The sequence below is a fragment of the Camelus bactrianus genome, chromosome 12, assembly GCF_048773025.1.
Source record: "Camelus bactrianus isolate YW-2024 breed Bactrian camel chromosome 12, ASM4877302v1, whole genome shotgun sequence".
Classification (NCBI taxonomy): Eukaryota; Metazoa; Chordata; class Mammalia; order Artiodactyla; family Camelidae; genus Camelus; species Camelus bactrianus.
Genome location: NC_133550.1, coordinates 67,723,473 through 67,751,075, shown reverse-complemented (window position 1 = coordinate 67,751,075; position 27,603 = coordinate 67,723,473). Strand labels below are relative to the sequence as shown.

General features: G+C 59.2%; 1 protein-coding gene across 2 annotated transcripts in view; it reads right to left on the bottom strand.

Annotated features, from left to right (window-relative positions):
• The window catches only part of GRAMD4 (GRAM domain containing 4), a 68,573-nt gene extending 47,844 nt beyond the window's left edge, over window positions 1-20,729 (bottom strand). Inside the window, exon 1 of one of the 2 annotated variants that reach the window (XM_074375768.1) lies at window positions 20,520-20,729. In XM_074375768.1, coding sequence (XP_074231869.1) covers window positions 20,520-20,548 — 29 coding nt within the window. In that variant the 5' untranslated portion in view covers window positions 20,549-20,729. The remainder of the gene's footprint in view (window positions 1-20,519) is intronic. The other variant, XM_074375769.1, reaches the window with a different exon arrangement.
• Between the last annotated feature and the right edge of the window lie 6,874 nt (window positions 20,730-27,603).

Sequence of the window (27,603 nt, the reverse complement as noted above, 5' to 3'; positions counted from 1 at the left end):
AGGAAGCAAGACAAACTGAGTCTAAGGCTTATGAGTTAAAAATAAGTCATAGAGCCAGGAAAATTCTGAAAAGCCAGCAGTGTGAGGGGCGACCAGCCCTGCCACTTGGTAAAACACAACGCAGCTGTGGTCACGTTAAAAGCTTGACGGTGGCACATGAGCAGATGCAGAGCCACGGAACCCGCTAGAATGTAGCAAACAGACCCAGACCCACTGGGGCGAGGGGCCTTCTCGGTCGGAGGGGAGACCCGCGTCATTCAACAGGTGAGAGCTTGGTGGAGAAAGATGACACTGGGGCCACACCTTACTCCTTCCCAACACGAATTCAAAGTGGACCAAAGACTTGAAGGTAAAATACAGGGGAGGAGCCGAGGGGGCCGTGGTGGGGCCTTTCCAAGCGAGACCAGACACACGGTAAAGGAGAAGGCAGGTTACACTACAAACATGCATCTGCCAGGCAAAAACCTCTGTCAACAGTCACAGATAAATGGCAACCCAGGAAAAAACACTTGCAACGCGTATTACGAAGGATTAATTTGTCTAATGTTGAAAAGCCGCCCAGTAGAAAAGTGGGCAAAAGACCCAGCCTGCAGCAGAGGAGAACACACAGCTCCTAAGCATGTGAAAGGACGGCTGGCTCCCTTCGCGTACGGAGAGAGAAGTACAGAGCACAAAAATTACGTCAAGAAACGATTTCCCTGACAGACGCGCACAGACGCGGGGTGTGGGTGTCAGGACAGGGGACCGGGGTCCCCTACTTGAGAGTGGAGCGCAGGGCAATTCCGCAAAATCCAGTAAAATTACACTGCCATTTCCAAGAATCTCTCCTACTCACACTTGCAAAGTGACGTCCAGGCAAGGTTGCTTCATTGCAGCGTGCGCACTGCTACCTGCCTGAGCGAGGCTGTGCCCACGTGGGCTGCCCCTCGTGTCCCGGGGAGAAGTGGGGAGGGAGAGAGACCGGCAGGAGCGGGGAACCAGCTGCAACCGCTTCTGAACACTGGGTCCTGAATGTGTGGACTAGGTCATGTCAACCAAGTTCAAGGTGGACATGAAAGAAACAGGAGGGTGGGGAAAGGGGGTGGGAAGGGATACACTGAGAGTTCAAGATTTGTAAATACTACTATATATAAAAATAGATAAAAAGCAAATTTCTTCTGTGTAGCACAGGAACTGTATTCAGTATCTTGTAGTAATCTATAAGGAAAAAGAATATGAAAACGAATACACATATCCATGTGTATGACTGAAACATTACCCTGCACACGAGAAACTGACACATGGTAACTGACATACTGCAACTGACCATACTTCAGTTTTTAAAAATTAATTAAAAATAAAGAAACAGGATGGGCTCAAATAAAACAGAAAAAACTGAAAAAAGCCCTCACCCCTGCAGGGACATCTTTCCCGGTCCTCAGAGTGTGGTCCAGGAGCCCTTGGGGGCCCCAAGACCCTTTCGGAGGACCCGGGAGGTCAGATCCACTTAACAGCCATCCTAGACGCCGTCTGTGTTCCACACGTGCCGTCTCTCGAGGCCCCGCGGGGTGACTGGGGCTGGAGAACCCGCCTGTCTTCAATTAACCAGCCCCTGCCAAGGCCCGCAGAACTGCCAGTGCCCCCTGCACTAATTTTCCCCACTTTTTGGGGGGAAAAGAGTGATTTTTTAAAACAATAAAAATGCACTATTCGTGTTAACACGTGATGGGTTTAGAGTTGGCAGTTTTCAATAAACAAATGGGTGTAAGTTTCTTAATTTCTAACCAGTAAAGAGCAAGAGTTATGTCCCACGTGAAGAGGCTACCTCACTACTAACGGGGTTCCGAGACCAGAGTCTGAGAACCCCTGGCCTACCCCAGTGGTTCGGGGAAGGGCTGCAGGGACAGGCTCGGACACATGCCCTGAGGGCGCCCTTGTCAGCCCATGGCTCCCCAGGCCCCCGGCCCTGGCTGTGGGCAGCTGCAGCTGGGCCCCAGGGGGCAGGCTGTGTCCACGGGCACAACCTGAGACCCCGAGTGGGGACTGCGGTGCAGAGAGCTGGCCATGGGTGTGCAGCAGCCCAGCCCCCAGCACAGCCTGGAGCACAGCCCAGGGCTCTTGCGCACCCGACACACATACACCCGGCCCAGCCCCGCCCGTGGGCGTGAAGGGCAAGGGAGGCGGGCCACGGACTGGAGGCTGGGCACCAGCAGAGGGCACTGCCGATGGGGGGCGAGGGCCTGAGCCATCTTGACTTCGGGGAGACCCTCAACAGTGACCTGGCACCCTGCCACTTGGAGAACAAGAGGAGGGTGCCAGCTCCCAGGTGACACCGGTGGGACCCGGTTATAAGCTGGTGGCAGGGTTCTCGGGGGCGCAGGCATCGCCAGCCTTGAGGAATAAAGGCGTAACACAGCCCCTTCCCAAAACAGACATTCCAGAAAGAATGACTGCGTGACTAAAGGACCCCTCTCTCCGCAGGACCCTCTGACAAACTGTAAACAGCAAGCTGTCGCGATGCCTTTAAGGGAAGACTGGACTTGCAATCACCCCCTTTATCGGCAATTCTACGGGGAGAAAGCACTGCTGATAGCAAGATGCACCTGGGATTCTCCCAGATCAGTCTCCAGAAGCTCCCCGCGTGGCGAGAGCCCTCGGGCAGCCACTCTCCTGCAAGGGTAATTAAGACACGAGGCACGTGCTTCAGGAGCACGGATGTGGCAGAATCCATCGGCCTGTGTGGCTGTGATGCGTTGGGGGCTGATCTGTGGAAACGTTTTCATCCATCCTCCACCGAGAATGAGGCTCTTGTTCCAGAGAACCGAGCAGATACCTACAGTGCAGGTTAGGGAACTAGGTGATACTCACTCTAAAAAAAAGGAGTATTTCAAAGCACAACTGTGAAAAGAATGGCTCAAGGTCTGAAAAGCCAGTGGCCGTCTGCGTCCTACATAATTAACAACGCAACAACTAACACACGCAGGCCCCACCAGCCACGCCCCGGGCCGCTCCACAGCGGAAGGGTCCAGCCCCAGCCCTCACCTGTTGTCAAGGGTTCCAGAAATCTCCGTGTGTGTTAGGGATCCGCTCGAAGTCAGGAAGGTCCTGACCTGACCCCCCCCACCTCAGCCCACCTGTTTCCATGCTGACTCTGTGACAGTCCCCGGGACCCCCTTCCCACCCGACACCCCGACCATCTCCAGGGGCTGCAAAGCTCTAGCTGTGAGCCCCACCAGTGCCCCCGGCCCAGCTCACAGTGGCCCTCCCCACTGGCCTTTGAGGGAGGGCAGTTCTTGCCTTCCTGGGACCACCTCCCTGTGCTCAGGGCTCAGGCCCATTCACTTCTCTCCTTTCCACTGGGGCCTGGAATGGTCGGCATGGAGGATAAGACCCCTGGCCCACACAAGGCCTGCTCAGTCCTCACCTCCTGTGCCCGCACGAGGGGGCGGATGGGCGGGGGAGGACCGGCGTTCAGCAGCTCCTGTTTCCCGTGTCAGGCACACCTTTCCCTGGCAGGAGCTCGCCGCTAAGTCACATCCCCCAACTTCAGACCGCAGGGTCTCCCCACCCTCTCCCACCCCACAGGCTCCTGGCCCCAGGCCATGCCCCTCCCTGGCTCAGCCCAGAGAACCCCACCACCTGGGCCCCAGGGCAGCCTGAATCCAGTCTCAGCAACTCGTAGCCAATCAGACCCAAACCAGCATTTCATCCTAAGAAGCTGGGGAGCGACACTTAGAGGGTCTCCTGTCAGGATGCCCAAGACGAGGTTCTGTCGCTTCCGTAACTGGAACCCGCAGGCAGAAGGAACCAATCAGCAAGACAGACTCCTTCCCTCCGTCCCTCCCGCACGGCCCCACCCCTGGACTCCACTCCCCAGAGCAGAGGAGACCCAGACATCTCGCCGGAATTTTCAAAGTCTGACCCAAAACAGGCGGCCACTGCTAAACCCTTTACAGGCTGAAAAGCAACTAATCAGAAGGTGCCGCCTTGCACGGCGCCTGAAAGGCAGGTTGTGAGAGCACAGAAAACGGTAAAAGCCTCCCCGTCTCACGAACCTGCCCGGAACAGTGACCTGCAAAGAAAGCCGCATTGTTTGTCCTAATTAAGACCCGCCAGGACCCCTGACACCCGAGAGCCCCCGGAGGGGCGCCTCCTGGTCCAGGCAAGAGCCCGCTCACGGCATCACCTCATTCTCACACGCCGTGGGGGCTCCACACCCTTTCTCTTCAGGAAAACCCAGCATGCCACCAAAACACTTCTGCCAGGAAGCACGCCGCACTGACGCCGCCCTGAGCCAGGGCTGCTCCGCGAGGCTGGCGCCCCGGCCCGCCCCGGCCAGGCCGCCCGTAGGCATCAAAGGAACCTCCCTGTCTGCTCACCCACCGGAGCCCCTCCTCCACCCTGCCCGTCCACCGCCCAGGGGTCAAAGGTCTGGCTCTGGGTTCCCAGGGGAAGGCAGGACCCACCAAAAGCTGAAAGCCAGCACGCAGGCCTGGCTGAACAAGACTAACAGGTTGGCAACGCTGAGAAGGGTGGTTTCCAGTCCCACCTAGCTGAGTCGGTCTTGCAGCATCAATGTTCTGCAAGGAGGAGGCCTCAGTGACTGGGGAGGAGGCCCCAAGATGACAACAGCGTGCCGCCTTCGGGGCCCAATCTCCAATTCCAAAAGGGAGCAGAATTCCATAACTAGTTCAGCTGAGGAGAGAAGGACCCCCGAAGCCCCTGCAGAGCACACACCCTAGGGCGCCCAGGAGGCCGGCTCCACCCACACGGGAGAGGGGAGGGCACCTTCAACTATCAGCCCAGTGCTGTGGCAGGTGGCCCATGACCCTGCAGGAAGGGCTGTCCTGGCCCTCGTCACCCCACCACACCCACCCCTGCACAGACTGACAGCTCTGGCCTCACAGATTCCGTTCAACCAGGTAAGACGCCACGCGAGCTGGCCCAGAGTGCAGCGTCCCTCCAAGCCGGGCCAGGGAGAAGCGGCAGAGAGGGCCTGCGCCCCACGTCCCCGACCTCCCCTCGGAGCGCTGGCCCTGCACGCACCTGATCCCCACTGTGTCCACGAAGAGCCTTTCCATGAGGGCCATCCATCCGGGGTGCTGGCCCAGCACGGGGAGCAGGGGTGGCCGCCCCCCTCACCAGGAAGCAGCCTTGTCTTCCCCACTACAAAGCCCCCAGTCCATTCCCTCCCCAACGACGCCCACTTCCTCAGCTCCCTGGGTGGCGGGCGGGTGGTGACGGGAACAGAGGGGGGAGGAGAGCGCCAGATTTAACACCGGGGACCCGAGGACCTGTCTCTGTGCAGCACAGGCTCGGGGGTTCTCTGCACATCGCATCTTGGCCCCCCAACAGCCACAGGGGACCCACAGTGATACGGGGGACCGTTAGCTGGAAGAGCTGCCTGCCTGGTGATGGACTGCGGGGCGGGAACAAGGAGGTCTCCACTCTGGGACCCCAGCGCCTCTACCAGACCCAGGACCTAGAACATCACCTCCTTTTCCAGAAACAAGGCAGTCTGGACCAGCCCCACAGGACAAGGTCCATGGTGGGAAACCCTGCATTAAAGACAGACCCACAGCCCAGGGCTCTGGGGGCAGAAGAGGCACCCCCCTCCAAGGCAACTGCGTGGAAAGCTGACCCAGTAGTCAGCCCTCCAGGTCACCCCTCACCCCGACTGTTCTGGAAACCGGAGACTGAGACCAGCAGAAGCAAAGTCTCCAACAAGCCTTGCATTTCTCTCAGTCTCTCTCTCAGCAGTTTCCCAGCCATCCCGGATGCTTGAAACCCCGCCCTCTGCACCTGCCCCCACGCTCCCTAGGTGCCTAGGAGATGCCTGTGTGTGTGTCTCTGGGAGAGGGGCACGTTCCTCTGGGCCTGGTCCGTGGGCCCCACACTGGGAGGGGTGGGGTCCTGCTTCCCTCGATGCTTGGCCTCACGACAACCCCTCCCAGCCCCAGCCCCCTGTGCTGCCACAACACCCCCAGGTTCCAACCTTCCCCTTCTCTCCCAGGAGGGCCCCTCGCCCAGGACCAGGGCAGCCCCAGCCTCCACCACCAGCCTGGACCTCCTCCCAGGGCCATTTCTACACCTGAAACTTCTGGAAACACCTGCCCTCCTGGCCTGATCCTACGGGGACCCTCTACCTGTGAGAGGCCAGGAACCACCACCACCCCTGCTCTCCCCTGGCCGCTGCCCTATACCCACTTGTCCCTGAACACACCTGGCCCCTCACACCTGTGTGCCCTCATACCTGCCCTGGCCGAGGATGCACTCAATCCTCACCCCGCCCATCTGCCCAGGCCATCTCCACCAGTCCTTCAAGACTCAATCCCAAGGAGCAGGGCAAGGAGCAGGGATCCCCCCCAGGAAGGAACAGACGGTAAAACAAGGGAGCTGGAAATCTCGGCTGGGGAGGATGGGAGCACAAGGCTGAGATCTCAGGCTGGCCAACAGGGGTTCTCAGCAAGACCCCAGCTTCTGTTTTGGTGGTGAACTTGAGGGTACCGATCACATTAGGAATAACTAAACAGACAGAAAAGAGGGTCCTGCGTGACCAAGGAAGGCCGCACATCCTGACCCGAGCACCTGAGGGCCACAAGCATGAGAAGAGGAAGCTCTGGCCCCCAAGGCTCCCCCGACACAATCCATCCTGCTCTGGGATCCTGGCCACTTGGGGCAGCGATGGCCCCACACCTGCCTCCCCACGAAGGGACACTCCTCCGAGGGAGCGCCGCTGGCTGAGGGAGCGCCGCTGGCTGAGGGAGTGTGTGCACCGGCTGAGGAGCGAGGCCTCGGATGACAGCTGTCAAACGGACAAGGACCACAGGTCCCTTCTCCGCAGCCAGCCACACCCACAAGGCTGCACGTTAATGGTGCCCACAACTGGGAACACCAGCAACCAGCTTCCGCCTGGACCCGAGGTGAGGGGAGAGAGCTGGGCAGGCGGGAATCCAGCCACGGCTCATCCGCCTCCAAGGCAGAACTGACGAGGGCCTTTTAAACGTTCCCTGAGATTTCTGTTTCTGCTCTCGGCGAAGAGAAAGGGTCTGCCAATCAGCCCACACGTTTCCATGTTAAGTTAGGCAATATTATTTTCAAGCATTTGAGAACCATGATGATGAAATCAATTCCTTTTGCTTTTGTTACAATGATTTCTTCTGAAGAAAAAAAGAAAAAACCTACACGGGAAGCTCTCATCTAGGTTACGCTGGTGCACCGAAATAGTCACAGAGTTGGGTTTATATCTTCTAATTATACAGAATTTAGGACAAAATATCCATGTAAGTGATTCTGAAATACTTTACAAATAGGTCATAACAGGCTCTTTTAATGCCAAGACTTTTCAACTCGATGCAGCAGGGCCAGCTTCTATACGCAGAGCCAGCATCACGCAGGAGGCCAGCAAGACCCTCCGCGATGCCGTCCACGCCCTGGAGGTGCGGGGTTCCAGCCCGGCTGCGGGATCGGCCCGAACTGGCCTGTAAAAGCCGGCAGCAGGGCTGCTCCACACACACGTCAGCCACAGAACTCAAAGACTCTCAGGGTGGAAATCTGCTTTGAACTCTCGTCTCCTGCAGGTGTGGAAGGATGTGGTCCTTCCCAGGTCTGATCCAACTGGAACGGTGAAAAGATGCAGGAGAGAAATGGAACCCAGCGCATCCCCAGGCGTGAACGACTGAATGAGCTCAAGGCCACGCTCCCTCACCGACATGCAGCGCGAACAACTCACTGAACCAGTTTTAATCGCACAGTTAAGTGGTCAATTATCAAAGACGCACACTTGCCTAACTTAAAAGGAGCCTGATGGTCAACTCAAGTCAGCTGGGTGGGGGTGGCGGCAGAGGGCCTCCGGCCTGGGCAGCCTTGCGGGACAGTCGTCAGCAGGCTCCCCTAAAATGTGCCCCGATGCCCTCGGCCAAGCGCTGGGGACCCGGAATGAGTGAGATGGTCCCCGTCAGCCCTCGTGGAGCCGCAGCTGCAATAACCCATTGATGCCACCTGGTCCTCCCCACCCTCCTGCAGCTGACTGGGGGAGGACACAGGACACAGCCCTCCGGGGGACGTGACCTGAGATGTCAGCATTGGCCGTTTAGATTCGGTAAAGGGGGGCCCTACCACAGTCCGTTTTGATGCAGCAGCCACGTTCATTTAAGTCCAGGATCAGAGAACGCAAGAGGAAGAGGGATTTCAGTCACACTGGCCCCGGCACCGAGGTGAGGGCGGGCGTGCCGGGGAAGCAGCACCTGCCTCGGCCGGCAGCGCTGCGCACCAGCTCTGGGTCCAGGCCCCCCCGCTCCAGCTGCTTTTCTAAACTAGAAGCCTCACCACCATACTCAGCTGTCCTGGGACAAGCGCTCTGTGCTCCCCCTCCCAACCTTTCTGACCCCTGTCCCCGCCCCGGGGCCTCTCCCCTGCAGTTGGCGTGCACCGGGTTTCGCCCCACCCCACTCCGCCCCGCCCCGCCAAGCCACCCAGGCCAACAGCAGGTGGGTGATGGTGGCCTCTGGAATCACCCAGCCTCGCAGGCCCAGGCCTGCCCTCAGGGAGCTCCCAGTCCGGAGCTGGGGTCAAGGGGGTTGACAGGACAGCCCCTCTGAGAGGTGGGGGGAGGTCCGCAGTCCATGCGGAGCTGGTGGGGCCCTCGGGCGCACACAGAGCGGGTGGGTCACCAGAGCCCTGAGGAGTGGGCTGAGTGGGAAGTTAAGGGTCCACGTAAGGCCCACAAGCGGATATCAGAGAGGACAGCTTTGATCTTTGAAAATACCGAAATAAACCCAACAGGAAGTGGCAGGAGGGCCACGGACGAGGGCAGAGGCCCTGGGGGCAGCGAGCCATCTACCAGGACTCCTCTGACCCTCACTCATCTGTGAAACAGGGACAACATGGCCCCTTCCAGGGTGGCTACAGTAGGAGCGGCAGCCATCCACGTACATGCCCTGCCACCCAGCCGGCGTCCCGACGCCAGCAACCACCAACCATCCCTCCCTGGGGCATCCTCAGGCAGCCCTCCCGTGCCCCCCAGCCAGCCCAGTCCCCACTATGCTGTCACCATGGCCACGAGAGGCGGGGTTCCCTACATTCAGGGCTCTTCTTAAGGTGGCCAATTCTCCAAATGCAGAGGCGGCTGCCTGACTGTGAAAGGTCAGGTGCGGGGCTTCTCAAAAGCTCAGGCGGCGCTGGCGAGAGGTCAGGCCTCTCCTTTTCTTGCCACCATTCGGCCTGGCCCACCTTGCAGGCATCAGCATGAATCCCAGGTCCTCCAGAGAGCGCATCGGGCCTACCTCCCACAAACATGGACGGAGTGGCCCTCGACACCCTCGACACCCAGGAGGCCTGCATCCCCCTTCCTGATGCTGCCTGCAGGCCTGCCCAGGGGCCCTCACCTGTCAGACGGGGGTGGTGACACAAGGCAGTCACGAGGATTCCTGGCCCAGCTCCTTCCCCGACTCCCCGCTCCCCACTGGGCAGGGCAGGTGCCCTGTGCTGGCCACAGATGAGGGTTATGGGGCAGGTCTCCCAGGGCCCACCCACTGAGAGTCACAATTCCAGGTGCCCAACTTAGAACGCGATGCTGGGGCAGCCCAGGGGGAGCCCACAGCCCTGCCCCTGCAGACAGGCACTGGCCTCTCCCCCAGGCCCTCCCAGGAGGGGCATGATCCTCAGACACAGGCCGCCAGGGCAGGGAGCAGCAGGGGCAGGGCAGCCCCTCCAGCCCCGCCCACCATCCGTCCTCACTCCCACCCTGCTAGCAGCCCCGCCTGTGCTCCTGCCCTCATGCCCAGGGCTCTCTGGCCCGTGACTCATATTCCACTTCCTCTCCCCCAAAACGTGCTGGGCGACCGCGAAGTCACACATCTGCAGCCTCCACTGTTGAGTGGGCTGGGCTCTAGGGGCAGGAAGACTGCCAGTGAATCCCACTCCTTTAAATTCTGCCTCTGGGTCCAGCATCCTTAGGTCCCTGCTGCTCCCTGTCCCCTCCAGCCCGACCCTACCCCACCCCCCTCCAGATGTTTACACCGTATTTAACTTCTGATGTGATTCACACAGCTCCCCACTTTCTCAAGCAGTGACTGTGGAACAAAATACTGCTTTCTTCCTGATCCAGGATGTGCTCACCCAGTAGGACAGGATGGGGCAGGGCCGGGGGACATGTAGACAACCCGCCAAAAGACAGGATGGGGGGATGGGGTGGGGCTTGGGGGCACGATGACCACCCCCCAGAGGACAGGGTGGGGCGGGGCCTGGGGCACACTGGCCACCCCTCAAGGACAGGGTGGGGCGGGGCCTGGGGGCACGCTGACCACCCCCGGGAGGTAGCTTCAGCCACAGGTCCTCAGAGTGGCCTCCAGTCCAGCCTACCGGTCTCATCCCTGACCTATCTCTCTGGATGGAATAGGGAAAGGGCTGCAGACACCAGCCCCTGGACACAAGCCTGGATGCTGAAGCCAGCATGGGACTCCAAGGACATGCCCACAGGGGTCTGGGAGGAGCACACCATAAGGCTCAACCTGCAGAGGCGCAGGGCAGCACCGCTCGGCACAGTGGGGCCCCCCCGGCCCTGCGCACGAGCCTCACAGTTCCACTCCAGGGACGCAGCACCCGTGGGACCACCCACACACCTTGCTGCCCTCTCGGTGGCGGGAGACAGGACAGAGCCGTCAGCGCGCGGGCTCTGTGGCAACCCCGTGGGCGGGTGTCATAATCCGGTTCTTCTAGGAGTGAGACTCTGGGTCTGCGACGTTGAAGGCTTGTGTGTGTTTTCAACCACTCAAGCTGCTTCAATCTTGAATGCCAAACTCTCGCCAGAAGCCACCACTGACACCTCTTCCTGTCTCTGCCACACCAGGTACCCCCCGGCTGCGGTGCCCTCCGCTCCCTGCCCCCTTGGCCATCACCAGTCAGATCTGGCTCACGCTCCACCTCGCAGACGCTGCCCCAGACAGTGGTCCCCATGCAGCCGCCAGGGGCAGCTGTGACCCCACAAACAATTCCAGTTACCCTGAGCTCTGGGACCCATCGGGGAAATGCATCTCCAGGCCAGGATCTCCCTGTAGCTGCCTGTGGCTGTCACAGGGGACCTCAAATCTCAACCCAGAAAGCAGAAGAGCTGGGCGCAGCACAGCAGGAACCAGGAAGGGGAGCACCCGGTGATGGGGGCAGGGAGACCCGGCCAGCAGGTGGCCTCCATCAGGGCTCCCAGGAAGGGCCAGCTGGGGATGATGGCACTCCCACCCAGCCCCCGATCACTGTGCCCCAGCCAGCTCAAGCCACTTTCTTAGGCCCCCCTGATGTGCTCAGAGCCCAGTGCTGGCCCCAGCAGAGGCCACACCCTGGCTGGGTCTCTAGGAGCCTAGGATAGGAGCTGACCTTTATAAACTGACCCCACACCAGCCCTAGCTGGTCCCAGGGAGGGCGGCGTGGTGACCCGTGGCCTCGCCTGGCCTGGCTACCCCTCCCCACCTCTCCTGAAGCTAAACCGCCTAAGTTCTGCCCAGCGGGTTCCTGTGCCCCCTTCTTTCAGCCCTTGAGGCACCCTCCTTGACCCCCAGGTGGGGTCAGGCCCCTCTGTCCCATAGCCCCACCTCTCTCCTCCTTCCCACCGGCCCAGTCTCCCTGGGGCCGTGGCCTCCTCCATCACTCACCACCGTCTGGCACCCAGCACAGGGCAGGGCCTAGTTAAAGAGCTGAGTGGCACAGGGCAGGGGGCTGCAGAACCATGGGTGGGCAGGCAGGCTGGAGCCCAGGTCTTCCGGGCAACAGACAGGGTGCTGTGGCCAGGAGCCCTCCCAGGCCACAGCAGAAGTTTAAGAGAAAACAAGACGAGCTCCCTCAGACCCCCCCAAACCCTGCATGGAAAACAGCACCACCAACACATGTAGGCGGTACTGTGTGAGCAGCACCTCCCCAGCAGTGTAGACCGCACGGTCCACACAGCAGGCCCACACACACACAGGTGGTACAGACAGCACGGTCTACACAGCACGGCAGCTCCCGCCACCGCTCTGTCACCTGTGGACTCAAACCAACAGCCATTGTGGGTCCCACCCTCAGAAACCTGGAGCTCGGCCCGGGGCCCGGGCACACAGGAGCCCAGACACTGAGCCATCCCGCGGAGGCCCAGTGTCCTTCCCACCTCCCTCTAGTTCTATCTCGAAAGGGACAGGAGCACAAAGGAACAAACGCCACTCCAGGCATCTTCTGAGCCCGCCTGGGGGCCAACTCTTCTTCCAAAGCACAAACCCAGCAAACCCTCTACCTGGGGCTGCTCTCAGGCCCCCTCAGCCCTGGGACCACCTGCCAGTCCCCTGCCCAACTCCCACCTGCTCAGAATCTGCTAGAAGCCTCCAGCTGGCCCTCCCCTGCCCGCAGGACCCACACGTGGGGCTGGAGCCCTGCACGGAAACGGGAGCAGGCGGGGGGCCCAAGTCAACTGGAGCAGAATCCCCCTGGTTCTCTCCTCTCCAGAGGAGCCTGGCCTCAGTGCACGGCAGCTGCTCTTCCTTCAAAGGCGGCCACTCCCGCTACAGCGCAGTCCCAAGGCGGGAGGAGCTGGGCCCAAAGGGATCTAAGTCAGTGATACGTCTGAGCTCCAGGGGTCCCGCCGGCAGCCTTCTCCTCCTGCTGCCAAGGCCAGGCCTCCAGCTTGTGTTCAAAGCCAGCCGGGCCTTCAGATTTCAAAGGGATGCCATGACCGCGCCCTTCCCCACGGGCCCAGCAGGGAAGCCCCCAGTTCCCTTTTTCTCTCCCTGCAGGTCACAGACCTTCCTGGGGAGGCAGTGCCCCCCAGCCCCCCACCTCTGCGGGGGCCCATGCACCTGTCAGCCGGCATTCCAGCAGCACAGCGGGAACCCAGGGGAGTAAGAAAGAGCTGCCCATGCACGCAGCGCTCTCGCCAAGGAAGCCACTTCCCAGCGGCCCGGGTAACAGTCCGACCCCGCTCTGCAGGTCAACTGGAACCAAACAATCACGTACACAGATGGCAAACGGTGGGGAGCCGGGTTCCCCACTGCGAGACTGGAGACTGACTGATCGGCCAGGGAGAGGGATCCGCGCAGTAACGACCAGACTGCAGGTTACACCGTCAGGATGAACCCACATCTCATTTACTACACACGGGTGGCCACCACAGAAACAGTCACAGATGCGTGCACATCCACAGATGGGGGGCACATTTTCCGTTCTGTCAGCTGAGAGGGCCCAGAGCAAAGAAACCCCAGCAGCAGCGAGCACCCCCAGTGCCCAGATCTTGGTTTCTAAAACCATTCTCCAGTAAAAGGAGCCAGGCTCCTGAGAGAACTGGCTGATTCTAGGGCTGGGACAGGAATCACGCAAGATGCACTTGAAGCACCAGTCGGGCCAACAAGGACATGCTCACTTCACCCTCCATGATGGTCAACAGACCCGAGGAGCCACCTGACAGCTCCCAGTGGCCAAAGCTGGAACAATCTGACCAACAAAACAAATAGAGTGGAATTACCCTGTAACTCAAGGTATAAAATAAGTAGACGTGAATTTATGCTGACATTAAAAAAAAGACTGAATAAATTAATAAATGTGGGAGAAGAGACAAGTCTCCCATTGAGAAGATTCCAAATCATTTATGCAGTTACTCCGCCCTCACACCCCTGACGTGTGGGCTGCACGTTATGACCTCCCTGCAGGGAGGGCACCGTGGACAGAGGGAGAGTAAGCTCACACTAGCCAGGGGGCAAGGCCCACATCACGGCGACCAGTCACGTGACGGCACTGTCCCGATGCAACGTGATGTGGCGGGGCACTTCACCGCAGTGGCTTTCCTCCCAAAACCCACGACCCCAGTCTAACCCCAAGAAAAACATCCAGATTCCAACAGGATTTCCAACTGTCCAAACTCTAGCGAAGAGGGACCTACAATGAACCTAATATTCCTCAAGCCTGTCAGGTCATCAACAAGAAAAGTCTGAGAAGCTGTCCCAGCCCAAAGGAGCTGAAGGTGACATGACCACTAAATGTAATGCAGGGTCCTGGACGGGGTCCTGGGGTAGAAGGACATTAGGTAAAAACTCAGGAAATCTGGATAAACTACAGACTTCAGTGAGTAACATATCAATGTTGGTCCATTAATTAATTATAACAATGTTCCACACTAAACAAAGTAAGAAGGTAACAGGAGAAACTGGGGGGTGGGGAGGGCAGGTATATGGGAACTCTGTTATCTTTGAAATTTTTCTGTAGACCTAAAACTGTTCTAAAATGTCTGGTCTATTGTGAAATAAAAAAAATTAAAATAAAAACGCAGCCTGCCACCCAGTGCGGGGTGGGAGGGCAGGAGGGGCGGGCAGGGCAGGCGGTCCAGGCAGGGCTCACACAGCAGCTCTACCTGGACATCCAGGAGGCCCACGGCCAGACCCAGGCTGCCCGGGAGGTGCTCCGGAGTACAGACAGCAGAGTTTCAAAGCCAAGTGACCACACGATAACAGAAGGATAATCAAGGAGTAGCGGGGCAGTCAGTGAGAGAGCCCACGGGGCCCATCCCCTCACAAACACCCCCCCCCACCATCTGCAACCATTCATCCCCAGAGACTGTCTCCAACAAGACCAGCCAGGGGTCAGATGAAAAGCTGGGCTCCTGCTGCAGGCAGGCAAACAGAGGACCATACACAGACAACAGGCACAAGAGCCCTAACCCTGGGAGGCATGGGAAGGCCAGGAAGGCTTCCTGGAGGAGGTGACTTGAGTGCAGCTCACATAAATGGTTAAGTGTGCCAAAGGCCGCTGAAAATGAGATGAGTCACGTGGAACAGCTCCTGGAGCCTGCGCAGAGCGGGTAAGCAGGGAGAGCTCTCAGACGGCAGGGGCAACAGGAGGGGCTGCTATGAACTCTGACCCCGGGGGGCCAGTGAGGCAAGGCGAGTCCACCAAGACTCGTGAGAGAGGTGGGCCAGGGACACCTGGTGCTGGGGAAGAGACGCCATGTTTCAGAAGAGGCCTGGGCACAGTTCTGCCGCTACACACTGCCCCGCGGATTAAAAATGCATCAGGCTAAGTGAGGGAGACAGGGCCATGCAGCCACAGCGCTTGTGATCCCCCCGATAGGAAAGGTCCAGTCCAGGGAGACGGAAAGCAGATTAGCGGTTGCCGGGGGCTGGAGGGAAAGAGGGAATGAGTGACTGCTCAAGGGGCTGAGGAAAGTGTTCTAAAATTAGACTGTGGTGAGGGTTGCACAATTCTGTGGATATGCTGAAAGCCAGTGAATCGCACTTTCAATGGGTGGATTGCACGGTATGTGAACTGTACCTCTATAAAGATGTTTAAAAAAACCAACGCACCCCTCTCCCACTGCCCAGGCTTCCCCGCCCCCAGTCCCCAGCCGGCTCAGCTGTGGGTGGGCTCCCCACAGCCAAGCTCCCAGGACCTGAAGCCGCTGGACCCTGGAGGCCAGGCTGCAGAGTGACCCCACTGGGTAGAGCAAGGCCATGCCCTCCAGGAAATGCCTCCATTCACTCCTGCTCTGGGCTGCTCGGGACACAACGTGATGGGAGAGAGCCCCGGCCCCAGGGAGGACAACCACTGCAGAGAGAACGAGGCGGGGGGGGTGAGCAGCAAGTGCGGGGGGCCTCCACAAATGGGGTGCTTTGGGGAGGCCTCCCAGGAAAAGGGAACAGAGCTGAGAGGGGTCAGACATGAGGGTCTGCCATCCCAGAGAGCCCTGCAGGCACCACCAGCAGAAGGGGGTGAAGAGGGAGAGGAGAGGGAGGGGAGGGGGAGGGCAGGCAGAGGCTGCTCCTACCTGGGAGGGTGCCTCAGGCTCGGGCAGGGGTCAAGTGTGCCCCACCCCTGACACCAAGCTGGAGGCCTGGGGAGGGACTCCTACCTCCTTGTGCCACGCACCCCCCCCGCCCACAGGGGGAGGGCCAGAGGCAGCAGCACTTTCCACCAATGGGTCTGGGGACCCGACCACAGGAGAGACGCCCCCCACCACTGCGCCCGTGGACGGCGCAGGCGTACTTGGTTCTCCCAGCCACAACGGGTGGGGCGGCATAGAGAGGTTCTGGGCAGGGCCGCCCTTCCCCCCGACTCCCGAGGGGCAGAGCAGTGCTTTCTGAGGGCCCCCACGTCACAAAGCCAGCAACGCAGCGCCAGGTGTCAGGTGTCTGTCTCCCCGGGTGTGGTCTGAGCTCCGAGGAGAGCCAGAGCCCGCAGTCCCAGGCAACCAGCTGGGGAGGGGGTGCACTGGCACCGTCACCATGACTCTCCTCCGGGGGGGGGGGTGAAGCTGTGGCTGGGCTGCCCCACCCAGGGCCTTCCTGTGGGAGGTGATGCAGACTCGGCCAGCTCGGGCTAGGGCCAGCCCTCAGGCCTCTGGTTTCTGTATTCCACACTAAGACCCCTGTTTCCTGCTGACCAAACTGAGGCCCAGAGAGGTTAAGCGTCTTGCCCAGGAACACACAGCAACAGACCACTTCACCCCCCTGCACACGGTGCCCAGGTTAGGAAGGGAGAACACAGCATTCAAACCCAGGCCTGCCACTCCCCAGCTTGTGGCTGCAGGGAAGTTACTTAATTTCTCTGTGCCGGGGCCTCCTCATCTGTGAGATGGAGCTAATAATAGTACCTACCTCCAGTTGTTACGAGAATCAATCACACAGAGTGCTTAGGGCGCCGTCAGGCCCGGGGAAAGAGGCACTGCTGCTATCGGTGCATATTTGATGGCAAAGAGGCTTCTCGTCATGACTTTGAATTTACTTAGTTTGTTTCTTTCACAAACGCCTAGAAATTTCACTGATTATCAGAGAGGCAGTGAGGCTGAGAGCGCAGCCTCTGGAGCCAAACAACCCAAGTTCTGATCCCAGCTCTGCACGTAACTAAGGGACTGAGGCAAGCCGCCCACCTCTCCACTGGCTTCTGCATCTGCAGAATGGGTGACCGTGGACGTTGTGGGGACCACATGGGACAATGCGTGAGAAGCATTTAGCACAACGTCTGACACTACGCTGAGTGGTTTCTATTACTATTATTAATTTTTTTTGACAGACCAGTACTTCCTCTCTGCCAGTGTAACCACAGGGGACTTTAATCACAGGGCTTAAACATAATCACAGCTCTGGCTGTAACTCAAATGCCAGTCTTAACAACAGCCCTTCGATGGCGACAGTCATTAGTGGTGAATTACGGTCCAAAGTCCCCGCCCCACCCCTCCGTGCAGGCCACACGCAGACACCAGAGGCACAAGGAACAAAGTTTGCTCTAATTAGGGGAATCTTCACTTTCTCCCTCCATCTCAATCTACGAGCAGTCCAACAATTTGCCTTTAAATTCTCAAGTTAACCGATTACCTTTCTCCGTCAGCAGCCAGCTCCAAGCAGGTGGCCAGGCTGCCCCCACCCAAGGCTGGCTGTGCCTTAACCACTCTATTCACAAAGTGACCGTGACCTTCAGGGACCCAGGCCTCTTCCCTGACCCCCCAGCCAGCACCTGAACTCTTATTCCCTTCACAAAAGGGTGCTTTCTAGATTCTGCCTGGGAAAGAGACCCAGCGAGAGCCCCTACAGCTCTGCCACCCAAAGCGAAGGAGAAGTCAGACCTGAACGCCCTGCAGTGCCTAGACGCCCCCAGCCGGCTCTCAGGTCCCCAGCCAAAGGCCCTCCGAGTGCCACTTGGTGGTCACACCCCGGTCTGGCAGCTTCCCGCAGACAGACGCCCATGTCTGGTCAAAGCGAACAGGAGCTGCTCCCCCGCAAGTGCATCCGTGTTCCTCCTATTACTTTCTCAGCCCACACCTCATTTCCCCCAAGTCATGTTTAAATCCTTTAAGGGCAGGAATGCTCTGCTACACACCCCAGCGCTGTCCGCAGCCCGCACTGGGAAGCAAGTGTGTGCTTGGCTTTTGACAAAAATGGTCTCCTTGACTCCTGACAGCAGGCGCAGCAGGAAAGGGGGCGAGCAGGCCGCACGGCCCGCACCAGGGTCTTCCTTCCCAGCTGCCACACACCTTCCACTGACCTGAGCTGCTTAGAGGCTCATTAAGTCCCCAGCACCGCCACTAGGCAGGGGCCTCCCATCCCGATACACATCAGAGACGAGGTAGCAGGGTCCTCCAGAGGGTGTGGCCACCAGAAATGAGGACCCAGCTGGAGCCTCGCCACTCCAGGATGGGAGCCCCACTCCCACACAAAGCTCAAGTACACCCACTTTGGGAGGGGAACTCCCAAACCGCGAAGCTTGGGAAGCTGGAAGGGGTCTCCTGGACCCCCAAAATTGACAGGGTACCCCATGGCACAACCACTGACGTGGGTCACACCGTGGAAGCATCAGGGGAGCCCTTCATTTCTCTCATGACAGTGATTCCTGGGCGGTGTAGACGGGGTGTGGGCATCTCCATCACATCTGTAACATCACTCAGATACTCTGTTACAGAGAGAACGGGCTTCAGGCTCAAAACCTCCCCAGCAACAGCACCCTCCCTAGAATCTAGTAACACTGTCTGCACTGTGCCTGAACCAGGATTCTGTTCCATCACACAGCAAAAACGGTGATTCAGGAAAAACGAGCCTGACTCCCCTAGTCTCCAGCTGGTGGAGGTGAGGCCCAGGGAGAGCAGGGGAAGCAGAGGTCACACCGAGCTGGTGACGGTCAGTTTCCTGACACCCACTCCGGCTGGACAGATAAGAGGAGGGCCTCACAGGCTGGCGGCTTGGAGAGACCACCAGGTTCTTCCCTGTGAAGAGTCGGGCCCGCCCGCCACCTGCCCACCTACCCTGGGGTAAGACACAGGGCCAGGACCAAGCAAACCACACTTTGAGACATTCCTGTGCAGTTTCCAGGAAATGCCTTTCCCGAGTGCAGGCGGACAGACATCACACGGACAGGCCCTGCCCATCCCCAGGCCCCACTTCTGGGATGGCCACACCCCATCAGCCAAGACAGCCCAGGGGAGAAAAGGACAGAGGAGGGGTGGCACCTATCCAGAGGCCCCAAGGAACCCTACCTCCCAGACCTCAGGACCAAGCTGGCAGCGCCACCCACATGAGTCCAGCACTGTCCAGACTACGTGGGCTTAAGGTCTCTGCCCCATGATCACACAGTGCTGCAGAAAGATCGACATCGTGACCAAGGCAGTAGGAGGCAGGCCAGGCCCCTCACCTGAGCCAGGCAGGGAGTTTTCAGAGGGGTCTGCAGCAGGAAGGAGGGGCAGCGTTAACGAAGTCCCTGGCTGACATTGTGGGATGTAGCCTCATCCCAGCAGGGGACAGGGCCACAACTGGAACACTCACCCAGCAGGACTGCATCCCCAGATGGGCCTGGGACACGTTGGAAACAACAGCCACCCAGGGGGCAAAGGGCACTGCTGGCCCCTCCAGGGTGTTCAGACCTCTGCCCTGGGTGTGCTCAGCTGAATGGCGGGCATCATCTCATCCTGTCAGCCCCCCTCCCCGGTGACTGCTGGGGAAACTGAGGCATGGGAAGGCTCAGAGTCTTCTTGCCCAAGGTCACAGAGCAGACACTAACAGAGGCAAGACTCTGAATTTCCCTCTTAACTACATACAGCCTTGCCCACCCTGCCAGGCCCAGGCCAGGGCTGGGCTGCCACACGGGCTGGGACTCAGAAGCCTCCATTGTTATGTGTGGGAGATGCTCAGAACTCTGTATTTCCTCCCCAACCTGCACTAGGAAGGCAAGAAAGGGAACCCGCTCCTGCAAAAGGCGTCACAGGAACAGAACCTTCCCTGCCTCAGGAAATGTAGGGCTGGCAACAGCTCCAAGGGTGGACTCAGATTCGGGGTACCCCCCTAGGTCTGTGGCCCTGGCTGGGGGCAGCTGCTGCCACAGAGCATCCAGCCAGGGCAGGTACACCAGCCCACCCGGCTCTGACTCCCCTCCCTCCCCTGGTGGTAGGCCTGGACAGGAGTGCAGGGCCTGCTCTGAGCAGGTGGGGGCCCCAGGCTGGGGGTGGCTGCACAACTCTTCTCCTTGCCTGCCTGCCTCAGCTGGGTCTGGGCCCCCCGCTGAGTCCCCCCAGATCAGAGTCCCAAACAAAGGAAAAAGAGACAGGGCAAAAAGAGGGGCGTGGGGGGGGCGCGCCCACAACTTTCTGGCAGGGTCGTTTCTGGGGTCGCAGGGGCCAGGGGCTCCCTCTTCCTCTCCTGTGTCCCCAAGCACTGAGTCGGGGAAAAGACATTCACCGCATCCACCAGGCCGTGCCACAGCCTGACCACAGTGACTCCCCCCGGCCCCGCCCACCACCACCCCATCTCAGGCCTGGCGCCCACGGGACGTCCCCCTCTCCCTGGCCTGCCTGGCACAACGCGGACCAGGAGATGCCGTGGCCGCGGCGAGCGCGGGGGGTGGCCGTGACGCGCGCTCCTGCCCGCGCGGGACCCGGGGGCGTGTATGCGGGGCGCGCCCGCGCAGGGCCCTGTTCAGAGGGCCGCTGGCTCCGGGAGCGGGGTGAGCGTGGCCGAGAGCACCGGGCCGCGCGGCCCTGCACGCCAGTGTCGGGAGCATGTCCGTATGTCCGCCGAGGTCCGAGTGGGCGCCCGCGCGCGCACGCCGCTTACCCTGCACGGAGATCGGGGCCACCTCTCATCCACTCGCCGCCGCGGCGCCCCCCTCGCCAGCTGCCCGGCCGCGCTGCACCTGCCGCCCGCCCGGGAGCCCAGCGGCGCCGTGGAGCCCGGAGGAGGCGGCCCCGCGGGTCCGGGCCACGAGCGCGGAGGCGGCGGCGGCGGCGGCGGCGGCGGCGGCGGCGCCAGGTCGCGCGCTCGCGTCCCGCTCGGCGGAGTCTGCGCGCCCCCGGCCCTGCCTGCGCAGCCGCCGCCCCGCCCAACACCACGCCCCATGACCTGAGCTGGCGAGCCCCGCGTCGCCACGCCACGCCCCACGCCGCGCCTTAAAGGGGCCGCGCCCCCCTCGCGCCTCCTCCGCTCCCCCCACCTCTCCCGGTGCGACAGGCCCGAGGCCCGCGGGGGCGCGCCTGCCGTGGCGGGTTCGCGCGCGAGAACTAACTTGAGCTCGGTCACGCGGCGCCACCTTTGTTTGGGTGGCCCACGTGCGTCCCCGTCATCTGCACCCACGCGCACGCGCAGCGGCTCGTCCGCGCGGCCGCCCTCCGATGGCGCCTATGGCCACGCGGTCCCGCGCCTCTCGGGGCGGATGCCTCGGGCACGGCCACGCACAAGCACGCATGCTGCTGTCACTTTGCTTCCAACCGCCGGAGACCCCATGGGCGCCCGCACTGGGACGATCCCCTCCCCCGCCTCCGCTGTGGTTTAGACTTGGGGTCAAACACTTGGCTACCACAGGCGACCACGTTGCCATAGGGAAGCACCTTGCCCCTGATGTTTCTGTTCCGCCCACCCACGGGGGAACCTGGAGTCTGCACGGGGAGGGGAGGGGCACACACTCTCTCTAGACTCACAGTACCTAGCAGGGGCTGACCCCATGCCTAGGGGCAGTCCCTGTCCTCAGGATATGGACCTCTAGGCTCGTCCCACTTTACCTAAATCTCACCTTCGACATTTAAGGGAGCCCTTCCCCACTCCTGTATCTCTCCAGGCACCGCATTAGTAGAGGGAGCCTGCTTTAAGCCCACTTGCCCTGAGTCTGGGCACCCCCAACCCCAGGAGAACCCTGCCCACTCCTTGGCTCCAGGACCAGAATCTGTCTAGCTCACTGGTAGAGGAAACCACACAACAAAACCCCAGGTCCTCATCCTGAGTTGGGGGGCCCACTATGAGTCCCCACCCAGGTCTGACCGGGAAGATGGCTGCTGGGGGTTGGGGTGGGAGGATAGGGGAACACAAAGAACTTGGAAGGCTGTCTTTGCCCACTCAAAGGCTGCCCTTCTCAGCCACTCCTTCCCTCCTGGGTCCTCTGGGCTCTGCCCCTGATGCTCCCATCTGCCACACATGTCTTCAACACAGCTTCCCTGCTCTGCCCCAAACCCAGTGACCCTGAGAGTCCTATAGGCACCTCCAGGAATCCAGAATTGCGCTACCCCCAGCCCCACCCTACTTCCCTGAGCAACTTCCTCTCAGTCCTCAGGGCTCCCGGCTCAAGTACCCCTGAAGCAGTCCCTGGGGCAGGTGTCCACTGGGGGGAAAAATTGTACAACCTAAAAGTTGAGAATTATGTTTTATTCAGCAGACTTATTGAGAACTTTAGCCTGGGATACAGCCTCTCAGATCACTCTGAGGGCCTGTTCCAAAGAGGTGAGGGAGGAGCCAGGTTAATGATTTTAGTACTTTGCTATGTATGGGAAGATGCAAGATTCTGGGCTTATTGAAATCATCCCTTTGATGTGCGGCCTTTCTAGGGCCGGTGTCCTGCTCTTCCGCATCCTGAACCCCCTCAGGTGCACCATCAGGGCGGCTGCAGTGGCTGATGGCTTGATGGCCGCAACATCCTTTGTGTACTGAGATGGCAGGTGACACTCTTTGTCCACACAAGACTTGGGGCCCCTCTTTTGTCCTCCCCCAGAGTTCCACGCTGGGAACGTAGCCTTGATGGGCCTGGGTCAGAGGCAAGCATTCAGGTGAGTTCCAAGAAAAAGGCTGTACCTCTCTGTGCCTCAGTTTCCTGGCTGCAGAACTGGGGGAACAAGTGACTTCAGATTAAGGGAGGTAACGCACAAATGTGGGGTCTCTTTCAGGGGCAGCAGCGCTACCAGGGCGAGCTGTTGACAGGACTGTCTCTTCCCTGGGGTGAGAGCTCTGTCGGGTGGTCTGTGTTGCGTTTGTGCCCGGCTCCCCTGCCAGGACTGGGCCGGCTACCAGACCCCACTGGTTCCTCCGCATCCTGGCCTGGGCTACTCTTCCTGCCACATCCTCCCAGGACCACCTTCTTTACTTGAACTCCACCAGCCTGCAGCAAGGCCCAGCTCCCCAAAGGCCTCCTTGACCAGCCTGCAGAAGTCCCGGCCTCCCTGCCAGCCAGGGCCCTGGGAACTGCCCCCGCCTCCCTCGCCCCCACCTCCGTGATTATTTCCTTGTTGTTGGTTGTGGCCTTGTCTTTTCCGTCAACCCAGCTGGGGAAAGACCCTGATTCTTCTCGTGTGTGTCCCTGCCCCCACCCCCGGATCTTGACCAGTCTCTGTGTGATTGTCAGGGCCTCTTTGCTCACAGGTGACAGAAATCCATCTCCAACAAGCCCAGAGGGAACCTCTTTGCTCATGATGGTGGCAAATGCCGTGGCTGAACTATTCACCATGCCCAGCTACAAAGGACAGCCCTCCACCCTAGCAAGGGACAGTCCGGATGTCCAAGGAATGTTCTAGAATGAGAGACCAGGACTAGGGGGAGCAGGCAGGAGCCAGAGGAACCAGGGAGGAGGGAAGTGGATGAAGCAGATTCCTGGAGCCGCCCTCGGGTCCCTGACTTTCAGCGCACCCTACCGACATTCACTGTGGCCCACTCTGTGCCTGACACTGCTCGCACTGGGCCTGCCTGGGGGACCGAGACAAACCAGATAGCCCCCAGAGTGGGTCACTTGATGTTACAAGGCACCCACACCACCCTGCTCAGCGGGAGGGCTGTTATAGGCTGAACTCTGTCCCCCAAAACTCGTATGTTGAACTCAGCCCCCAATATCCCAGAATGTGGCTGTATGCAGTGACAGGGCCTTTAAAGAGGTGACAGTTAAGCCAAGTTCATTGGGGTGTGACCTAACCCCACAGGACTGGGGTCCTGGTAAGAAGAGGAGACCTGGACTCAGACACACACGTGGAGGGGTGACCACGTGAAGCCGCAGGGAGAAGATGGCTGTCTACACACCAAGGAGAGAGGCTCAGGAGGAGCCAGCCCTGCCCACGCTTTGATCTTTGACCTCCAGCCCCCGGACCGTGAGGAAATAAATCTCTGCTGTTCAGGCTGCCCCTTCTGCGGTATTGGTTATGCCAAACCTTGCGGACTGCTGCAAGGACATGGGCTCAGGGCAGCCCCTAGCCCTCAGGGCCACACTGAGGGAGTGGCAAGGCCACCCCTGGCTCCCCACCCCGGTACTTGAAGCTGAGCTGGACACAGGGGAGCAGTTGGGGCAGGGCTGTGCAGGAGGGCAAATTCCCAGCCAGGGTGCTGGCTCTGGGAAGGTGGCCTGGAATGTGCACACACCCCAGGGTGGCTGGACCCTCAGAAGCCTGTCTCCCTGCCTTAGAGTCCCAAAGAGCATCTGGAGGGGAGAGGTCTGGACCCACCTGACAAGCAGAAGCCGGAGTGTCAGTGGCCAAATGAAAGATGGGCTGCAGAGGTCAGGTCCCCCCTCGCCCTCTGTGACCCGCCCAGCTCCCAGTGGAGCCCCAGGGTCGTGGAACTGACATTGGTCCTCCTTCCACCTGTACACAGCCCCATGTCCCAGAGGACGAGGACACTGGGGGCTCAGGCGCCTGCCCAGGGCAACAAGGACTGGGAGAACGGGACCCCAAGCCCAGGGCCTGCCAGGTCCAGAGTGCAGGTCCTTGCCCGAGCCACCTGTCCAGGAATCGGCAGCACCTGGCACTGAGCAGCCCCTTTCCTCAGGAGGATGACGGGGGTGGGGGGTGGAGCCTGGGTCCTGAGTGGCTGGAAGCGGGGGCAGGGACTCAGGCCTCGGGGAGAGAGCCCCGCGTGTTCCGTTTAGCTGGAAGAGCAGGAGGACAGCCCACCAAGCTCAGGCTAATCCCAGGAGCAGCAGGCAGCCCTGGGAGGGCTTTAAGCAGGGGCCACAGGATCCCATGGGTGCTTTTGGTAGAGAAAGTCTTCTGGCGCCAGGATGATTCCAGAATGTATCGACCGGAGGGCGTCAGAGTGACAAGCGGGTGGCGGGGGCAGGGAGGGCACCAGCAGCTTTTATAGAGCCCTCCCCCAGCCACGGACTGGTCCACTGTCCAGATCACAGATGGGGGTGGCCGCGGGGAATAGAGGCCCCCCCCCCACTGTGGCTGCTGCCACTCAGGGCTTGTGGCAGGGACAGGTGGGACCACCTGCACATGCTCTTTGCCTCTGGAGGGCACGGCTGGGCCGGTTCTTGCTGGCTGTGTGTCACTGAACGCACCACCTAACCCGCTGCTAAGCCTTGGTTTCCTGTCTGCAAAGCGAAGACATGAAATGCTCGTCCCCAGCCCAAGGACGTGTTCTGTACGCACGTGATCTCCACCGAGCAGGCCCGCAGCACCCGACAGGGGAGGCCAAGGGCGTGTGAGGCCTCTGAGTGGGGTCTGGACCAGGATGTGCAGTGCCTGCCTGCCCGTCCAGGGCCGGGGTTCTGAGAGTTCCTTGTATTCTGAGTAAGTCTGCACGTGTTTATGCTCCGGTACTGGGGATGGCCTTACACATAGCAGGCCCTCAGCAAATGCAGTGTTAATCGTGACCAAACGACACCCAGAAACATAATTCACATACTTCCTTGACTTTAAAATGCCCGTGGGGGGACTGGGTTCCCGGCAGAGGGTGGTCCTGATGGACTACATGGCGTCTCAGCAGAACTGAGCCAGGCACCCGTGAGGCGGCAGAGCGTGGACCCCCAGCCTGCTGGCCTGCTGGCCTGGGATAGGAGCCTGCTGCACAAATGTGGGGTCCTGCCTTCTGAACCTGACGGGGTGCGCCGCCTCGTGGCCATGGATGGAAGTGCAGGGGCCAGCCCCCACCCCCTGCCCAGTCCTCGCCCAGCCTGCAGATTTGAGCACCACTTAGGGCCACGTGGGCAGGGTCTCCCTCCTTGGGAGCCCTGCCTTCTGTCCCCTTGGGGAGGAGACTGGGTTTGCCAGCCTGGATCTAGGCTCTGGGTCTTGCCTGCCGTGTGACCCTGGCAACTCCCTCCACCTCTCTGTGCCTTGGTTTCTTTACTTTGCAGGGTGGTGGTGGCCAGCCCTCCTTCCTTCTCATCCCTCACTCTGCAGCCATGCAGCCCTGGTCCTCCTAAACCTTCTTGCTGCGGAGGGAGACCGGTGCCTGAGCCACCAGTCCGAGTGGTCAGTGGAGCTAGGGGAGCAGAGGGAGCACCTGCCACATCCTGGGGGCTGGGGACTTCTCAGAGGAGGGTCACAGTGACCCAAAGTTACTAAAGAAAAATAGTATAGCAGAGAGTTATGATCCTATGGATCAGCTCTGCCCAACAGAACTTTCCAGAATAATGGAAATCCCCTGTCTCTGTGTAGCCCAATGCAGTAGCCACACATGTGCCTGCTGTGAGTGAGCAGCTGAGCTTATAGCTGCATTTCATGTTTTAATTGAGGTATAGTCAGTTTACAGTGTTGTGTTAGTTTCTGGTGGACAGCATAGTCATTCAGTTATACACATATATTCTTTTTCATTATAGGCTGTTACAGGTGTTGAATAGAGTTCCCTGTGCTCTACAGTAGTGCCTTGTTGTTTATCTCTTTCATGTATAGTAGTTTTATCTGCAAATCCTGAAGTCCCACATTTCATTTTAATCAAGTCAGATGTAAATAGCCAAACCCGGCTAGGACCGCGCAGTGCTGGGCAGCACAGGGTAGGGCAGGAAAGTGCAGCAGAAAGACGTTCCCCCGAGCAGATGAAAACTCGAGCCTGGGGTTTCAAAATGAGGCCCCCAAGTTAAGAAAAATGGTAGAAGTCGTGAAAGGACAGCATAATTCAGAATTTTAAAAATCAGAAAATAAATGATTTGAGGAAAAGAAAATTTGAGAATTGAAGAGCTTGGGGGAAAATTAGAAATAAAAAGAAAAAATAATTCTGGGAAAGGAAGAGAGAACTAATTAGGTTGGAGGAGAAAACCAGATCATGGCCCAGAGCAAATACCAAGGCTAGAATTCAAGAAGCGGGTCCTGAAATGTAGAAAGTGAATAACCTTGAATTGCATGTTGAAAGAACACATCCCATTCTGGAAATACTGACCCAAATGACTAACTAAACTTTAAAGAAAAGAAAAGAAAAGAAAATCCTTTGGACACGCAGGTTAAAAAAAAAAGTGTGTCTCTTACGAGGAAAGAACATCAAATCAACACTGGACTGGTGACAGCCGCGTGTTAGACCAGAAGACTGGTCCATGCATTCGAGGGAAGATCGTGCGCCCAGGATATGGCATCCTGCGGACACGGCCCTAAAGCGTAGGCTGCAGAGAAACTGTTCTCGCGCAGGATAGCTGCTTCCACGAGCCGTCACTAAGTCATCTACTGAAGGAAGACGCTCAGGAAACAGGAATGATGGAGAGGCAGTGAGAATCGGCCTGATGCTGACCCCCAGGTACCATTTACCCTTGGAATTAAGTGTAATCCAATTAAGTGGGGATGTGGAGGCCCTGGGGGAAGGACGGGACAGTGTGGGAGGAGAAGGATCGGGGGCCGCTCACCTCCGAGGTGTTAACCGGACATAAAAAATGTGACTTCATATCAGACACTGGGAGAAGGAGTGAAGGATCACCAGCTAATTTCATTGTTGCTCTTGCTGGGGAACAGGGAAGATGTGAAAAAGGAGGGAGGGAGGGAGGGAGGGAGGAAGACGGTGGGCCAGGGGTATCATACAAAGGTGTTAATACTCAAAGTACTGACTACAACATACGTGAGGATAGAATGAAAAGAGAGTAAATAAAACAAGGCACCTAGGGAAAGAAACTCATTCATCTAAAAATAAATGAGGGATACAAATAACATTTTCATATTCTTAAAAAAATTAAAGGATAGCTCATTTAAAA